This window comes from Neolamprologus multifasciatus, chromosome 11, assembly GCF_963576455.1.
Source record: "Neolamprologus multifasciatus chromosome 11, fNeoMul1.2, whole genome shotgun sequence".
NCBI classification, from domain to species: Eukaryota; Metazoa; Chordata; class Actinopteri; order Cichliformes; family Cichlidae; genus Neolamprologus; species Neolamprologus multifasciatus.
The window spans coordinates 6,491,028-6,507,855 of NC_140449.1; the positions used below are offsets into that span (position 1 = coordinate 6,491,028).

The following is a 16,828-nucleotide window of genomic DNA, read 5'->3' on the forward strand; positions in this document are numbered from 1 at the left end:
GCTGGAGTGGTAGATGGCTAGCTGTTAACAGCGTGAGGCTTATAAATAAAAAAAAGAGAGAGGCAGACAAAGAAAGACAGTACAACAAAAATAAAGAACAAATACAAGAACAGCAGGGAAAAAAGCACAAGAAAAATAAAGAGCAAGCGCAAGAACAGCAGGGATGGAGCTGGCGCTTATCCAGTGGTGTGAAAGTGCCTTCAAAGCCTTTCCCTGTGCCCACATATCAGCTAGTGTTTCCTGTCTATGGTTAACGTTGTTATGAGAGAGCATAAACAGTATTTTCTACCTCTCAACATGGCTGGGTTATGGGTTGCAGGGTCTTTGTAAGCCTATCTGAGGGGAAGATCTCAATCTGTTCTCTAACAGTGAGTAGCAGCATGGAAGCGCTGCCACTGTGGCCACCCAGGAGAAGAGGATCCGGTCACAGTTGGTGGTCCAGTCACTGGCTCCAAACATGTTGTGTGGATGGAGAGCCAGTCAGAAGTAGTGGTGTGAGCAATGTGTGAGAGAAACTCTGTGTGCGTGGCTAGCACATCCGACAGCTTGCAATTGGACACACACGCGTGCTCCAGGCACAGTGGAGCACGCGTGTGCATTTTAATCTGCTAGTATGCACACGCAACAAATTGTAACTGATGTAGCTTCTGATTGTAAAGACATGTACAGACAAGACTCTGGAAACTAAGTGGGAAGCTTTACTGGATATGTGGAAGGCTTACTTAAAGCTCTACTTGTGTTACCTGTACAACAAAGCTGCTGCTGCTCCTATCCCTCCGTTCCAGCTGAACATCCTGTGACCACTCATCGTCTCCTCGAGCCCTTACACACAGCTCTGTCATCTCTGCATCCTCCAGCACATAGGATGGCAGCTTGGCTCCTGCTTCCAGGCAGTCGCAGTATTCCCTGACTACCGTCTGGCTATCGGGCCCCACGTAGTGCTGCACCACTCGCAGCTCAATGTCTTGAGTCAGGTAGCTGCACATGACCTGCCGTCCACAGATTATTACCTGGGGAGAGGGTTGTGTGACAGAATTGTCCAAATTAGAAATAAAGATGTTTAGTGCCTTATAATTAACTTCTAAAATTATGAGATAAGTTTTACAACATGTCACTGGGAATGTCGGAAAGTCACGGTTTTCAAAAAGACGCCTTCCAACTAAGATCAGCTTTGACTTCTACCTGAATAATTTCCAATTCCCAGCGGTTTTATAAAGGGTAACTTTCCTCATTGCCTTACAGTTTAAGATCACTAACATTTCATATACATCCCCCATTTTTATAAGTTTTGGATGTTGTACTAAACGGGAATAAAAAAAGAATGTAATGATAACGTCAAAACAGAGAAGTTAAGAGGTGTGTTAAAAAACCTTTCTCTTTCTTGCAGTATTTTTACTTTAAATGATGTGTAAACCATTGCATTCACATCTTAATTTGCATTTTATTCCACATCTCAAAGGTGACATACAGACACACACCCTTACATCAGTTAACAGAAATACAGACAATCTGTACTGAAATGACTTATGTGTGAATCAATGTAAACACATATGTGCACGCACACACACACACACACACACACACACACACACACTGTACTCTGTGTGTGGAACATCTTATTGTGCTTTTTAAAAAAAACTTGTAGTATATGCATGTGCATGGAAGATCTGGACTCACAGTTAAAAAATAAATAAATCAGTGAGTTTAAAAAAAAAACCTCAATCAGGTTGATTTCTGACTGGACCAGCGATTCTGTTCTGTTTCACTCCGTCTGTAGATTGACCTGTTTCATGACCCAATTTGGGCCAAGCTTTAGCTGTTGGACAGATGACCTCACAGCTCACTGACTGTAAGGTGCCCAGGTCCTGTGTCCACAAAATAAGCCCAAATCATCACCCCTCCACCACTGTGTTTGACAGATGGTAAACCAAACACAACCAAATGTGTCATCCTGGGCATTGGGACCAGACATCTCAACATTGGTCTTCTCTGTCTAAAGGACACGACTCCAGAAGTACTGCAGTGTGTTCAAATGCAATTGAAACATAGTAACTTTGCTACCATGTTCTTTTTCAGAGAAGAGGCGAAAAGAAGAGGCTTTCTCCAAGCAACCATAACAAACAAATACGTGTTCAGTATTCTTCTAATTGTGCTGTCACGAACTTTAACCTTTAACATGCTAATTGATGTCCGTAGAGTTTGAGATACAGCTTTTGAAGGTTTTTTGTAGTTCTTCAAGCACTGCACTGGGTGAATTTGCTGGGATGTCTGCTTCTGGGAGGATTGCAGCAATGAATGCTTCGGAGCTGCCAATGATCAGTTAAACAAGACCATTTAATTAACATCACATGGCTCGTAAGTCCTGTGAAAAACTCTCTTTTCCATTTAACTATATAGACAGACTATCATATCAGCACATACCAAAAATGAGAGAAAGCTGGTTTCGTAGAGAAGATTTTTTTTTGTTTCACCTCTCTTTTTGAACACACTGTAATGGAAACAACATGAAGCTTTACTCACTGTTTCCATGTTAAAGATGAACCATTGATCAAAAAACAATCAATGGCTTAAGTGATCCTGACAGTAATTTTCAGTAGCAGGCCTAATGCACGTGCTTTTACAAGTGTTCTCCCTCTCAGGCATCCATGTGCAGACGCATGTGCGTATGGGCTTGTACGAGGGAGATTAATATAAACTGCACTTTATAAACGTTTTTAACAATAGGTGCCAATATGAACTAAAAAGGTGAAAATGAAAAGACCATAGAGAAGCAAGAAAGAGGGTAACGGAGAGGACATGGTGTGGCGCTGAGGACGAACCCCACCCTCCAAAAAGAAAACCCAGACTGAGGTATACTCATGCGTTTCTCTGTAGTGGCAGCTGCCGTCCCGTTCTGGGGTTTTTGTTGTGAATTGGATATGACCAATGTTCATACTCTATCACTGCATCCAATGGAAACAAGATGTAATCAAAGTTTGGGACAGATGGTAGAAGGAATGCGAGAAGCCGAGTCTGTTTTGTCTGGAGGATGAGTGGGAGATGTGTGTGACACTTGACACTGTTTACATAACAAAGTGTCACAGCTACAATCTGATGGCATCTCTGCATTTTCAGGAATATGAAGACTCTGCTTTTTATTTGTGGAAAAATTCCAGCATGATTCATTCCTTTTCTTAGAGCGAAAAAAAACAGACAGTTGGTGTATGTATTTGGTTTATGCTGGTTTATGATTTGCTGTGATCTTCTCTGTGGATTGATGGGACACATTGTGTTTTTGGATGGCTTAAAGTTCATAAGCTTTTGTTTTATTGCTCTAAAACAGATTACAAAAACTGACAAAGACAGTCTGTTGTTAGCTAAGCAACTACTAAATCATAACATACAAAAGCAGGGGGGAAAAAAAGGAGATTAAAAAGCACTCATCCTGAAATGAGTGCTGGGAAAAAAGCCAGGCTTTTGTGTCACATAGAAGAAATCAACAGGCGTAATGCAGCAAACATGTTCCTGCTTTCAGTGTAAATGTTTAACAGGTTAGCAGCAAGATAATCTGCAGGATCCCTATAGTCTTGATTATGTTGAGAACTCTGGTCCTGTTTTGTTACTGCGGTGTATCTGGGCCATAAATCATTGCTTGTCAATTATAAAGAGTCTTGCACCTGGAATCTTCTACAAATGAAATCTGGGGGTTGGTAATGCTGTTCACCATCTTTTCTTTTATCGCTGCAGCTAATTATAAAGATCTGCTAAAATCTATTCACATTAACTCTGACCCAACGACAAGAAAAGTAAGATGTTTAACTTTCTGGAAGCCTTTGACCTTCATCGGAAAATACCCGCCATAACAACTACATGGCCAATGAGTAATATTTCTTTTATTTAAAAACTAAAACTAAAAAAAGACAAACAAATCTTTACAAACAAAGAAGTCAGTAAAGGAGTAACTACTAAAAAGTGACAGTACCTGTTTCTGGACACCATTGAGCTGTATGACCTTGATGATGAGAGAGGCGGTGCGTCCTTTGTACTGAATGGTCCTAAGCAGAGTCCCTACGTTGTCCACGCTGAAGGCCTCTGACCAGCGCCAGTTCCCCCATCCTTCGATGCAGATGTGCAGCAGCTGGAGGACAGCACAGAGCAGAACATACACACAAAAACACAGACAGAAGTTAGCAGACATCAGAGGTTAGCCTTCTTGCCCTTTATTTACCCCGATCAAAAGGCAAGTAAACAACAGGACTGTGTTTGGGAAATTCTGGTAGGGGGGGGAAAGAACAACAAAGTTCCTGTTTACTGTTGCCGAACAGGCCTGCTGCTGCTGGAAGCACAAATGGAAGGTCGCACACAATAAACTGGCTGGTGGAAAACAGCTGATGTGGAAGATTATTACAGCAGTGTGTGTAGTGACCAGATTGTTTGTGCGTGTGTACTTGTGCGGTTGAATGTGGAAGACTCTTTTCTCCACACATCTAAATAAGAGGCACATATTTTGGCCCCCGACCATTTGAGCTGCATATCCATCACTTCAGTGTGGAGCACATCCATGTGTGTGGCTCGGTATAAACACACAGGCTCAGGATAACAGTAATAAACAGATGCTTTCCTTTCTTTTGACAGTCAAACAACTTCAGAGTGGTGACAATTTCCCCCCCAACCATTTTCCCCATAATTCCTTAAACTGTGCGCCTCGACATGGTAGCGGGGCTAAAAATATGTAAAGAAGCAGCCCGAACAGTGCTGTTTTGCTTTCACCGATACACAAAATACACACTGCAATAAGCTGACTGGGTTTTAATTAATGCATGATGCAGTGATGCAGCATTTACTGGGTGCTGCCTCCACCTAAATCCACAAACATTCAGTACAAAAACCAAGTGGTCTGGCCAAACGCCCATCACACCTGTGCTACAGTGAGGTTATTCACAGATCATCCGTCCACTTCTTATCTGAAGCTGCTCAAAGCTGCATGATAAGGAAACTCCTTTGTCAAACAGTATGATTCTTCTCATGAGATTTTGGTCATAATACAGGAGCAGAACCATAAATACAGAGGGAGATCTAAAGCCTTCTCCCCTTCCCGAGGCAGGGGGGCTGACTTTCTACAGCACCGAAACTCTGTGTCAACCCTGCTGCCAGCACAACATCAAACTCGCAACAGTTGAAAAGGAAGGGGAGAAAACATGAGAAAGACAAAGCATGTCATGGGACTATCAAGACAGATGGGGCGGGGGCAAGCAGCAGAGTGAGATTCGGGGTCAGTGATCCCCCAGAGGAGTAGCGACCAGACTGAAACACTGAAAATTTGAACATTTACACTTTGGGTAGTTGCTTCAACATGCTGAACATTTACTCAATGTGTTTAAAGAAAAACAAATTACTCCTGAGGTCAAAGGGCACGGGGGGACCTTGGTCAAGACCTTATGTGCTTCTCAGCACTGCGGTCTTTTCTTAGTGTTTGAAGACAGATTTTTTTACAATAACATTCTTAATCAAACCCTGAATTCACTCTCTACAAGATCTGTCATCCTCGCTGTCAGCTGCGTGGAAATGAGCTACATTTCTGAGATCTCCTACTTGGTGCACGTACTCAGAGGGGTCTTAACAGCCAGGTGGCAGAGGTTAAGTTTAAGCCTTAAGGTGGAGAACTATATTACCGAACCAAGCCTTTACTACATTACACACAATTTCATAATCAAGCCCAGCTAAGAATATTGTGATCTGAGGAAAATTGAGAAATGAACTGTAATGTGTTTGGCATTCTACTCCCATGACTTAATACTGATACCTTTTCACTTCAAAGCTCACCTCAGGTCCTACAGATTAGAACTCAGTATTTGTATTATAATCCTTTCATTAGAGTAGACTGGTGACAATAACGGCCCAAACCTTGCAAATCTTGTGATGGTGAAGCCACTGGAGACCTCTGCTGTGCGTCAGCACCATGCGTGAGGATGGATTTGCAATTTCAACACTTCTCTCTGCTTTAGCTCCTCTGGCCCTTCCTCCCCCTGTCTCTGTGCACTTTATCATGCCTGTGGCTCAACTTGACCTTTAAAGAAGAAGTCATAATAACATTTCTCCTCAGACTTCAAACAGTTACTGCTGCTTTTGTTTTAATTCATCATGTCTCTGAGTCAAGCAGTAGAAGAAAAAAAAACCTCAAGCAGTGACACATATGAACTGGATGTGTAGGACAACAAGAATGAAAAATAAGAAGTTGTTTTGCTCTCTCTGTGACGTATTCAACTGTTGTGACACAGAAAACCCAGCCAGCCACATGTGGCCGATTTATACACACGGATTAAGCCTCGCCTTACACCAACAGTGTTCAACTGAATAGAGACTCAGCATTTATGGGGAAAAAAAGATTTTATTTAAGGCAAAATTTTTTTTATTAATCACACTGTTCTTTAATTAGCCAACTTAGCTTAATAATCTGATTTACTTTATGTATCGTTTTATATAGAATTGTATTGGTACACATACTGTAGGGAGCAAGGTGCAAAATAAAAGCAAAAGACGACTGTAACACATGGAGATGACCCTAAATAGAGAAAGAGCTCATCTTTTATACTTTTTTTTCCATACAAGTTGTGGCAACCCCAGGCATGTTGACAAACCATAACAACTGCCTTATAATTTGAAGATCTCTGACCTCACGAAACAAAATGATGACATACACCGCAGGGCTCGAAATGAGAGTAAAGCCCAGTGATGCAAACTGACAAGACAAGGCCGGTATGCCAAGGTGAAATAAACTGACAACTGAGTAAAAGTTAAAGGGTCATTGTTAACCCTCCACCCCCCCGACATGTAACTGTCTCTTATATCTATGTCAAAAACCAGAGGTTGTGCTGTAGCCTTCAGTTAAATATGAATCTCATCTAGAAATAAATATTTTAACAAGAAACTCCAACACTAACTTTCAGCAGCTGGCCCGAAGCAGAAGATTGTTTTTTGTCCAAAAACAACTGAAGACCCATTTATTATATTGCGATAATTTCCCAAGAAAGGTATTAGGTGTGAAAGAAATGTGAAATTGAAATCTCACCCTCACTTCATTTCCCTTTAATCCTCAGGGGGAGAGTGTGATTATGGCTGATGATGGACACTGCTTCACTCCAGCACATTGGAAGGCTCCAACTATGCTAAAAGAGTGATCTTCATGGGAATAATTGAATGTTTGTGGATGTTAGCAAACTATTGCTATTTTCTGACAGCACTTTGATGTACTCTAAATATTCTGCCACGTATCACTTACGGTGCGTAGATTTTAACCACGGTAATGTCTTTTTTATTTTTTAGTTTCCAATAATAACTCTGGCTTCAAGTCACAACATAATCAAAATACAAGCAATTATCCAAATTCCTCAAATTTTATTTGACCTGATAGATAAATAAAACACTTTAAGTAAACATATTTTCTAGTCATTAAAATAATAAAACAATTACCTGTCTTGACTGTTTGGAAATTACTTTACTGTAAGTTAATCATATGTCTTTAGGTCTGACAGTACATCCCGGTTATATCAAAATGATGAGTGACATGTTTGTCCAAATATGCTAATATAACTAAGCAACCGATTATTCAGCTCGGCTCCATGGTGATGACTCATCTGACAGATATTAAAATAGGTTCAGTCACTCTTGCTTGAACTACATTAACTCTGTTTTTTACTCTGACATCTTCGATCATGCCGCTTAAATGTTTTTGTAACTGAGTTGTGCTGGTCAAATATGGTTGTTCTGGATTTTTCCAAAATGACCACACTATTTGGTGATGTCTTACGAGTTTTGGGAAGACTGAAACAGTCAGGCTTGGTGAAGCATTTTTGGGACATGACGATCTGACCATCTTCTGTTCGGTGTTTTCTTTTCTGCCTTTTTTGGAAACTTCAGTGACAGACTGGCTACTTGCTGTGTGGGGTGTCACTGTTTCCCCATATATTAAAGCTGAAGTTTTATATGGTTTATAAATGACCACCTCACCACTGTTTACTTACTTTACCACATTCAAGAAAAAAACAAAAAACAAAAAAGAAGATAAAGCAATACTTTCCATCCAAAAAATCCACAATGAGAAGTGCCAGTGCCTCTACACTGAACCGGACTTTCGGGTTAAATCTATTCAGGATTCAACCAAAGTAAATATACAGTGAGGTCCAGTGATGTTCTACCAGGGCAAGCAAGGCAGGAGTGCTTGTCCGTTGAAATTTAAAAACATTTAAAATCACCGTCATTGTCAAAGTCTACAATCAAGAGACACCTGGAGACACAGAGACCGGCTTGTATGACTTCCAGAGGTATAAGGCTACTAGATGTCTGATAAAAGTGTCAGGATCAACTGTTAAGTGTACAGGGCCATATTCTGCGCTCAGATTCATCCAAATGCTGCAAAACTGATCAGACAGCTCTTCACAGTGCAAATGGATAATGACCCAAAACTGCAAAAAAGACTCAAAAGTTTCTAAAAGCAGGGAAATTGAGTATTTTTCCATTGCCAAATCAGTCACTCAATCTCAGTCCAGTAGAACAAGATTTTACGTACTGAAGAGCTAAAGACAAAGAGACCAACAAACAGGCAGGAACTGAAGGTTGCCTAACTAAAGGCCTATCCAAGCATCTCAAGGGTGGAAACATTCCACCATATCCATGGTTCACAGACTTCAGGTCACAAACCACAATTTTTTAGTATTAAAACCAATCCTTATTTTTAAAATGACCTCAGTTCATCTGTTCTATTCATTTACTGGGGGATGATATGTAAAATATCAGTACATTTTTAGACATTTGAATTAATTAATGAATTAAAGCTGAATTTGGTTTTATAGTGAACCAGATGAGTATGGTAACATTAGCAAATATCTTGCGTTGAAGTAAATTCCCTAATGCTAAGTCAGTGCAAGTTCCTTTTCTGTTTTAATGCCACACATGGCCTGCATAAAAAAGGCTTCAAAAACTTTAAAACGACAGGTCTTCACAGTCACCGTGCACCCACTAAACTTAATAATGGTGCTTTGACATATGTTTTCAAAACAAAGAGTTTGGTGAAATTATGACTAATCTGCAAGTAACAGAGAGAGTGGACAGAAGGATGAAATTAAAAACCACACATAATATCACTGAGACCAAGTATGGTCTTAATACAAGATCAACACCATGTAAACGTTTTCAAATCACATCATCCACATTTTAGATTACCATGGAAACTAGATGCAGAAGCCAAACATATGACCAACACATTTAGTGGTGTTAACTTCTTAGAATCACCACCCCCAACTTGCTAAACTGTAAATTATACCCAATGAGTCACTCAAACCATCAGCCTCCCTAATGTGTACGATGTCATGTCTACTGCCCAGTTCATCGCTTAATCTTTTCCCAGGAGAAAATCATTACCAACCAACTTTCCTGTAAAAGACAGTAACAGATCTGTCAGTCACAGCCAAAGGACTGACTGTTAACTTCCTGGTAAACACAGACTCATTGCGTACTTCATATGGCAAACACTCAAGTGTCTGCTTTGATAATGTGGGTGTCGGGACCAACATAGGAATCAAACACAAACGGTAAAACATACATGAAATCACTCTCTCTGAGAGAGTTTTAGAGAGACATTCACATAAATGTGCACACACAGAAACACCATATACCCTATGACCCATGCGCTACTCTAGACAGAATGACTCACTCTTGCCACTATAACCACTATCTGTCTATTGTCCTCAACAGGAATGTGCTTGGGTGCACACAATACAAATTAAGTCTATGTCTGCAGCGGATATGCAATTGGCATTCTTCGATGCTACACAGACAGGCTGACAAAGCTGCAGTGGTCAATGGTTGTCTCCCCATTAATACCATTCCTTTATTTCATCTCTCTCAGACTATAATAGGAGATTTGAGACATGTGGAGCAGAGGTATCAGCACCAGTAGCTTTGCACACACGGTCCTATAAAAGGCCTGAGGAAGCTGCGGCATGTCTTAGATGGCTGATTAAAATCATGTGAATTCAATGTCATGTGACAAAAGTTTAAAAATAGCTTGACAAGTCTCTGTAGTGCCTATCTTATTTAATATAATACAGACAGAGATGAAAAAAGAGGGATGTGGAACAGAGGCCCGTCTTGTCTGGGAAAATTACTTTGGGACCAGGGAGCTAGCTGGCCACCTAACAAATGAGAAACAGGTTTCTATCCAGACAACAAAACAAAAGAATACGTATTACTTTGCCCTTTAAAAAAAGAATATGTATTAAAAGAGAATTACGACAGAGAAAGACACAACAGCATCCATGCCAGGGCAGTGAGGGCGAACCCATGTAACATGAGGGAATTATGGTGGCTTCACAGCTGTCTGTAATGCTTCTCTCCTCCTTGGCTCCCTCTTTCTGACAAAAGAAGCAAAGTAGCACAACATCAAAGCTCAGATTTGCAAGTCTAAGAAGCGGTTTGAGAGCTCGAAGAAGCTTCGGAGAAAAGGCACTGTGTGGGTCCGTGGTTGACAGATGGGACATTAAGAGATTTATGCTTGACTAACATACTTCAATAGTTTTCCCTTGGTTTTTTACTAAGGCATCTTAGACATGCAGGGCCTCAAGTCTCCAGGAGATGCAGACGCGGCAAGTGCTTGAACCAAATGAAGAGAACTGACAAAAGGAGCTCTGTCTGAGAGGAGGGGATAAAAACCGCACAGCACTGGGATATGTAAGTCAATGTTTAAAAACCCCTCAGCAGGACATAAACCTCAGTGTCTATATACACTCACTGGCCACCTTATTACTTAAAACTGCCCATTACGATAAACATCTTATCAGCCAATCATGTGACAGCAACTCAAAGCATTTAGTCATGTAAACATGGTGAAGCCAACCTGCTGGTCTACTGCGATTTTCCCACACAACCAATTCTTGGGTTTACAGAGAAGGATCCAAATAGAGAAAACATCCAGTGAGCGACGGCACTCTGGGTGAAAAGAGGCCTTTCCGAGTCTCAGGGTCATGTGTGATGTGTGTGAGGCCACTTGGATAAAACAGCCATGCAACCCAGTGGTGCTCCTGTGGGACTAGCCATAAAGCACCAGGTGCTGTCCATGGTGCTGAACCCAGAGCAGCACCAGAGGGACCTTAATAATCACAGTCTTCACCTGCACCTCCCCTATGGTCTGCTTTAGTAGAGGATCAAGACGAAGGCTGGTTCAGGAGCATTAAGCACAGAAAGAGGGGCTAACTGAGGTCAACTCTTTTAGGACAGCTAACCTGTCTGGAGTGATGTCCTCAGCATTGAAGAGCATATTAATTGGATGACGTCCTACCATGGAGGCCACATAAAACCATTACTGTTAGTCGTACAAGCGCATTCAACCAAGGAGCTGATCAAAATAACAAAACTTAGTTTTAGTGCCATTTTGTACAATTACTGCATCCAAAATGTTCCATTTCTCTAGTGAAAAAGAAAAACGAACCGGGACTCACTGAAGTGAAGGGGTTTCATTTGGTGTTTTGAGTGTAATACTAATTACATTTTTGTTTAAGAGAAGGATTTAACGCTTCTGTAATGCTTTAAACAGCATTTTAGTGAAGACCAAAGATCAAAAGTCTTTTGATACGCGGTCAACATTTATAATGGTTTATATTCTTTATCAGTGTTTAACTCCACTGTCTTGTATCCTGTCCACACCTTATAAAAACATCAGCTGTGGTGAGGAACCCTATTCTGTACCTGAAATCACAGCACAATGGCGGCTGGTATATTTGTTAAAACTGGGATCCCAAGTGAAAAAACTCTGTCATCAACATGTGGCCCAAGATAATCGAAACATACCAACACGTTTTTCATGTGATGATCAGTCAGTAACGGTTCTGCTGCACAAAAAAGGGTTGCACGCATTGCTTAAGAGCCTTTGTTGTCATTTCAAGGCCCAGGATTTGATGTAGAGGATGATATAATTTGTAAACTGCTAACACATTGGAATGTTAAAAAAGATTTACAACAGAGATTCCAGCAGCACAGTGCTCATCAACATGGTAATTAAATTAATGTCTTAATATCAGAGGAAAAGCTTCCTTTGGGACAGACTACACAGGCAGTAGAATTATACAAATATACAGTCTATACACAAAGAGCGTCATGAGAGACATTAGTCTACATGAGTGGAATCATAATAAAATCTCCGAGAGTGTCAGTAAGAATGCAAAAACAGACTCCCCTAAATCCTTGCTTGAATTTGGAAGGAAGAACAGGAATGACATATACAAAGGCAAAAAGAAAACATGTGGTGAAGGAGAAGTCCGTCTTCACTGTATTTCTCATGAAAATCTTGACTTTGGCAGCCGTGGTGTAGAGCTGATGAATGTAGTACTTTTTTCAAGTTGAACGGAGACCAAAAGGTGGGTTGCAGAAAGCTGATAATGATTCCCCAGAATATATTCAAAGTAAGTGATTTGAAAAAATTACTGGCAACCACTGATTGCCGAAACATTTTTCTTTGTCTGTGCAATGTAACGGGGTTGAGGTTCAACTACTTGAGACATACCAATTTAATCACCAATCAAGTGTGCTCCCAACAAACACTGCTGGGGATAAATGTTTCATCCCTCCAGTGACATTTCCTTAAAACAAACACTAACAAAAGCAAAACTTTCTCAACAAAAAAAAAAGGCTTCTTGTCCTGCCTGAGAGTTTAAAAAGGAGCAAGAAGGGAAATGGGTTAGAGGAGATATGTATACGGGCCTACTGGATGCTGATGCATAGAGCACTAATACGCACAGTAAACTGATATACCTTTGAGAATTATTAGACTTGTACACTGGAGGTCCAACTGTAGAAGAAACTGCTGGTGGGATGAAAAGGCAAAGGAAACTTGGAGGTAAAGTGTAAGATTTGTGGTCTGGAAGGAAATTTTTTAACCATTCAGGGAACATGAGATTACTAATCACCTTTGACCTTTAGGTGTAGTGATTAATGTAGATGTAATTCCTTGTGGCATCTAGATACAAGTAAATCCCCAAAGAACTGTGTTAAGCTGCCTTAAAGGACGCAACAGTGAATTGCTGATGAATTGAGCAAAGTGTATAACTACTAAACACATATGCATCATTATATTCACGAGTATGGATGCCATCCATACAGAGAAATTACAAGACGTTACAGCAATAGCGAGACAAAAAAAGAACCTTGCAATAAATAAACAAACTGGGAAAGTGCGTGAGTTTGGCTCGCATAGTGTCATGTTCAGTGTGGACCTGGCCAGGACTACCAGAGTATGCACAAAGCTGATCATCATGAAACCAGATAGTGTTAGTGAGCTGACATGGAAGCACGTGAATACATGTAAGAAACAGTATCTGTATATCCAAGCATACAAGTTAAAAGGATAACTTCCAGCCTGAAGAAGAAATGTTACAACATGACACTGGTTTCAAACACACAAATGTTTAAAGCACCCTGGGGAGGAATTTCAAATCTACCATCACAAATAAAGGTGGATTAAAAAAGTATTATTGTTTTACAGAGGAATGTTTAGCAATGTGCTGCAACATCTCTTCTTGTGTAACTCAGTGTTACTAAATGGATAAACTTTTTCTCATAATTCAGTGTTCATCTCCAACTTTTTATTTTCTTCTCCTATTTATATTTTAAGGTAATGGCTACAAGCAAAAGTCAGTGTGGAAAGATTACCAAACACGGATCTAAGGATAGACAAAGAGTCAGGGTTGTCTTCAGGGATTAAGACGGAGAGCACTGCCTTTTCTTTTAGTTTCCTCACGCTCAGTCTGCAAGTGGGTGAACCTGAGCGGAGCTGAGATAACCCCTCAGGGTCAACTGCAGTTAAAGTGGCAATGTTGGATGAACAGCATGACTAAACCACTTCACTTGAGGGCAGTGTTTCTTAATCATTGAGTCTTGATAGATTCCAGCAAAACACCAGACACATTTTAAGGACGAGATTTGTTTCTTTTGAATGACGAGCAGCAAACAATGAACCCTTCTGAAAACTTAAAACTTGTACAAAACTGCGACACATGAGCAACAGGGTTCACACACAGACAACTATTCATATATACATGTTCACACACAGCTTCCACTGATGTATCACTGCTCTCTCGCTCTCCTCTGCCTCTCTTTCACACACCCTCTCACCCAAAATACCACCCTGTCATGCCTGCTTCCAAAAACACGGCCAATCTCACCGCAAACTAATAGTCCTGGGCTGCTATCTTCCGCACATTACCCCTGGGAACCGCACGCACGCACGGCCAACACAACACTGACACTCCCACACAAACACTAACACATGGAGCAACACCATACATCACAGACATACACAGACACACTAACACGCAAAGACATGCATTCAGAGACACTCTACTGTAGAAGCCTGCTCGTGGAGCAAATCACAATTTATTCAAATAGGGAATATTCCTTGTAGGCACTTAAAAAGTCCTTCTCAAATCCAGGGGGCTTTTTACGCCCCTCTCCCTGCTAACCACACTAACCACAGGGATTTCCATCAGCCAGGCTGTATCCTGTAACGAGCAGCCAGATATTTCAACCATCCACACCACACGCCAGAGCCTTGAAAAACAGCAGGGTGGGGATGGTGAGTGTGTTTGTGCGAAATATAAACTGCACGTAATTAGAGAAAGATCGTGTAGTTGTATGCATGACCATCCTGAAGGTTTTTAACAGATGTATTAATTTAACTGTATGTGTTCCTTTATCCGCTTCTCTCTCTATTACGTGACACGCAGAACATAATGGTACACTGCATATAAAAATTAGGGAAATTATGTGTTTATAAACATTTTCGCATTGGCCAGGAAATGCTGGGGTGTGAAGGCATGCTAAGCTTGAAAGGGATAGACTATACTGAGAGGCCTGACAGACTCCAGGCCTTAGGAAACATTTTATTACAGTGTGTATGTATGTGTGAGTCTGAGTGTCCACACACGGGTATGAATTTGCTCAAGTGTTAGGCGAGAGCGGGCTCTAAGGACGTGACTGCCTCAATCGACCCTTTTAATAAGTCTCATGGTTATGAATGACAGGAGAGATGGGGTGGTAGAGAAAGTGGAAGGGAGAGAAACAGAGGAGCAGTGAGAGGGAGTGTGACCTGAGCTTAGGTTCATGTTTCACTACGAAAACACACTACTTTAGTGCTCTTCGGAGAAAAGCGAGATACTCGAAGGTATGACAACACCGTATGAAGTGTACATTGGTTAGATGGCTCAAGATTACACACATTAAACACCTCTTGTTCGTACAGGAACAATATAAAGGAGATTGCGGCACTTTAAATATGCCTCGCTGTCTGAGTTCAAGCTGAAACAACAGCCTGTCTAATCATATAAATGGCCTTATTCCATCTCTGACTCTTTCTATATGTATGAACTGGAGACAGGAAGGGAAGACTTCAGGTGCAGCAATGTACTCGTGATAAATAGGGTTGCTTGTGCATCATCAACAGACAGAAAAGCCAAAGAGAAATGGGAAAGGTGGGAGGAACAGAACAGATAGTGAGCAGACATGTTTTTGGCGGCGCTGCCATTGTAGAGGAGTGTTGAGAGCATGGCTCATCTTTTGCCCCTGCTTCCATTTTTCCATGTCCTCTTGTTTTTCTCAAGTAGTGCTGTGCAATATCCCCTCTGACAACTCTGTGCTACTCTCTTTTTGAATTTTTCATTTTTTCCAGGTGATCACTTCCACAATCTTTTTCTCTACCCATCCTCCTCTTTTCAAGAAGACGTCATGTCTCGTGTGTTCTCAAGGGAGCTCGAGAGAGGAACAGGCATAGATTACTTTACAAAAGCATATTAGAAGCTGTGGCTTATGAGTGTGTGACTGCCTGTGCAATTCAACTGGGACACACACATCATACCAAAACCACGAGGACAGGTCAATGGCCTTGCTCACCGACATTCCCCTGGCCTCCCAGGAAAGACAATACTGCATGTACAGATACATAAAAACTGGGATAGTAGTTTGAGGGTTGATACACTGGATTGTAAAATTAAGTAAGGGCGTGCAATGATATTGTTAGGAGACTGGACAGAGTCAAACTAGACAGAAAGATGTGACCATGGATAATGTCAGCAAACTGAGTGGAACACAAAAGCAACTGTATGGACCAAATAGAAAGGAAGTGGAACAGCCGCAAAACTGAAAAGTGCCAAGCCTTCATGAGTAGTTCCCTTCCAGAATCAACCATATCGACAACACCTACTGGGATGAGATGGAAACTAAAAGGACAAAGTTGCTTTCTGGCCAGTCACAGGACAGACAGGGAGTCAGCACCAGGACCAACGAGCTTAGCCAGTATGGATGTGAACATCAGAACAGATGTTCAACTTCAGGAGAAAAGGAAAGGGACAAGTACTAGTTGTGCATTTGGGATGAGAACGGCACAATGTCTAAGACCTACAAACAGTGTAGGAGCCAGAGACTGTGCAGGTATACTGATCTCATATTGGACTATAGAAACCAGGACTGAGCCAGCAACAAGGGAATGATTGCTAACCTATGGCTCAGGGTGTGAGGCCTGGAATGGATTTTGGGTTGTGTTTGGTGGGTCCTTGCAGAGCATGGAAAGAAGAGACACAGAACTATGCATAGCATTAAAGTATAACCAGTATGAGTGAGGTAATTGTACCGTGGCTCCCAAGCTGCAAAGTGCTAATGGATATAATTTGAAAAGTTACAGCAACAGAACATGGTGATGACAGCGCATGAAAAAGTGGAGTGGAACTGATGTATAGCGTGGTTATTTAAAGTTAAATCAAAGTGATACGCTGTGCCTCAATGCTGAGCAGGGTTAGAGTATTCGTCAGCG

At 41.2% G+C, this 16,828-nt stretch overlaps 1 protein-coding gene across 5 annotated transcripts in view; it reads right to left on the reverse strand.

Annotated features, from left to right (window-relative positions):
• Positions 1–16,828, reverse strand: part of vps13b (vacuolar protein sorting 13 homolog B) — a 317,427-nt gene that overhangs the window by 27,791 nt on the left and 272,808 nt on the right. For all 5 annotated transcript variants that reach the window (XM_085178382.1, XM_085178384.1, XM_085178380.1 and 2 more), the window contains 2 exons: positions 3,962–4,117; positions 744–1,010 (listed from right to left, as the gene is read on the reverse strand). In XM_085178382.1, coding sequence (XP_085034508.1) covers positions 744–1,010; positions 3,962–4,117 — 423 coding nt within the window. The remainder of the gene's footprint in view (positions 1–743; positions 1,011–3,961; positions 4,118–16,828) is intronic.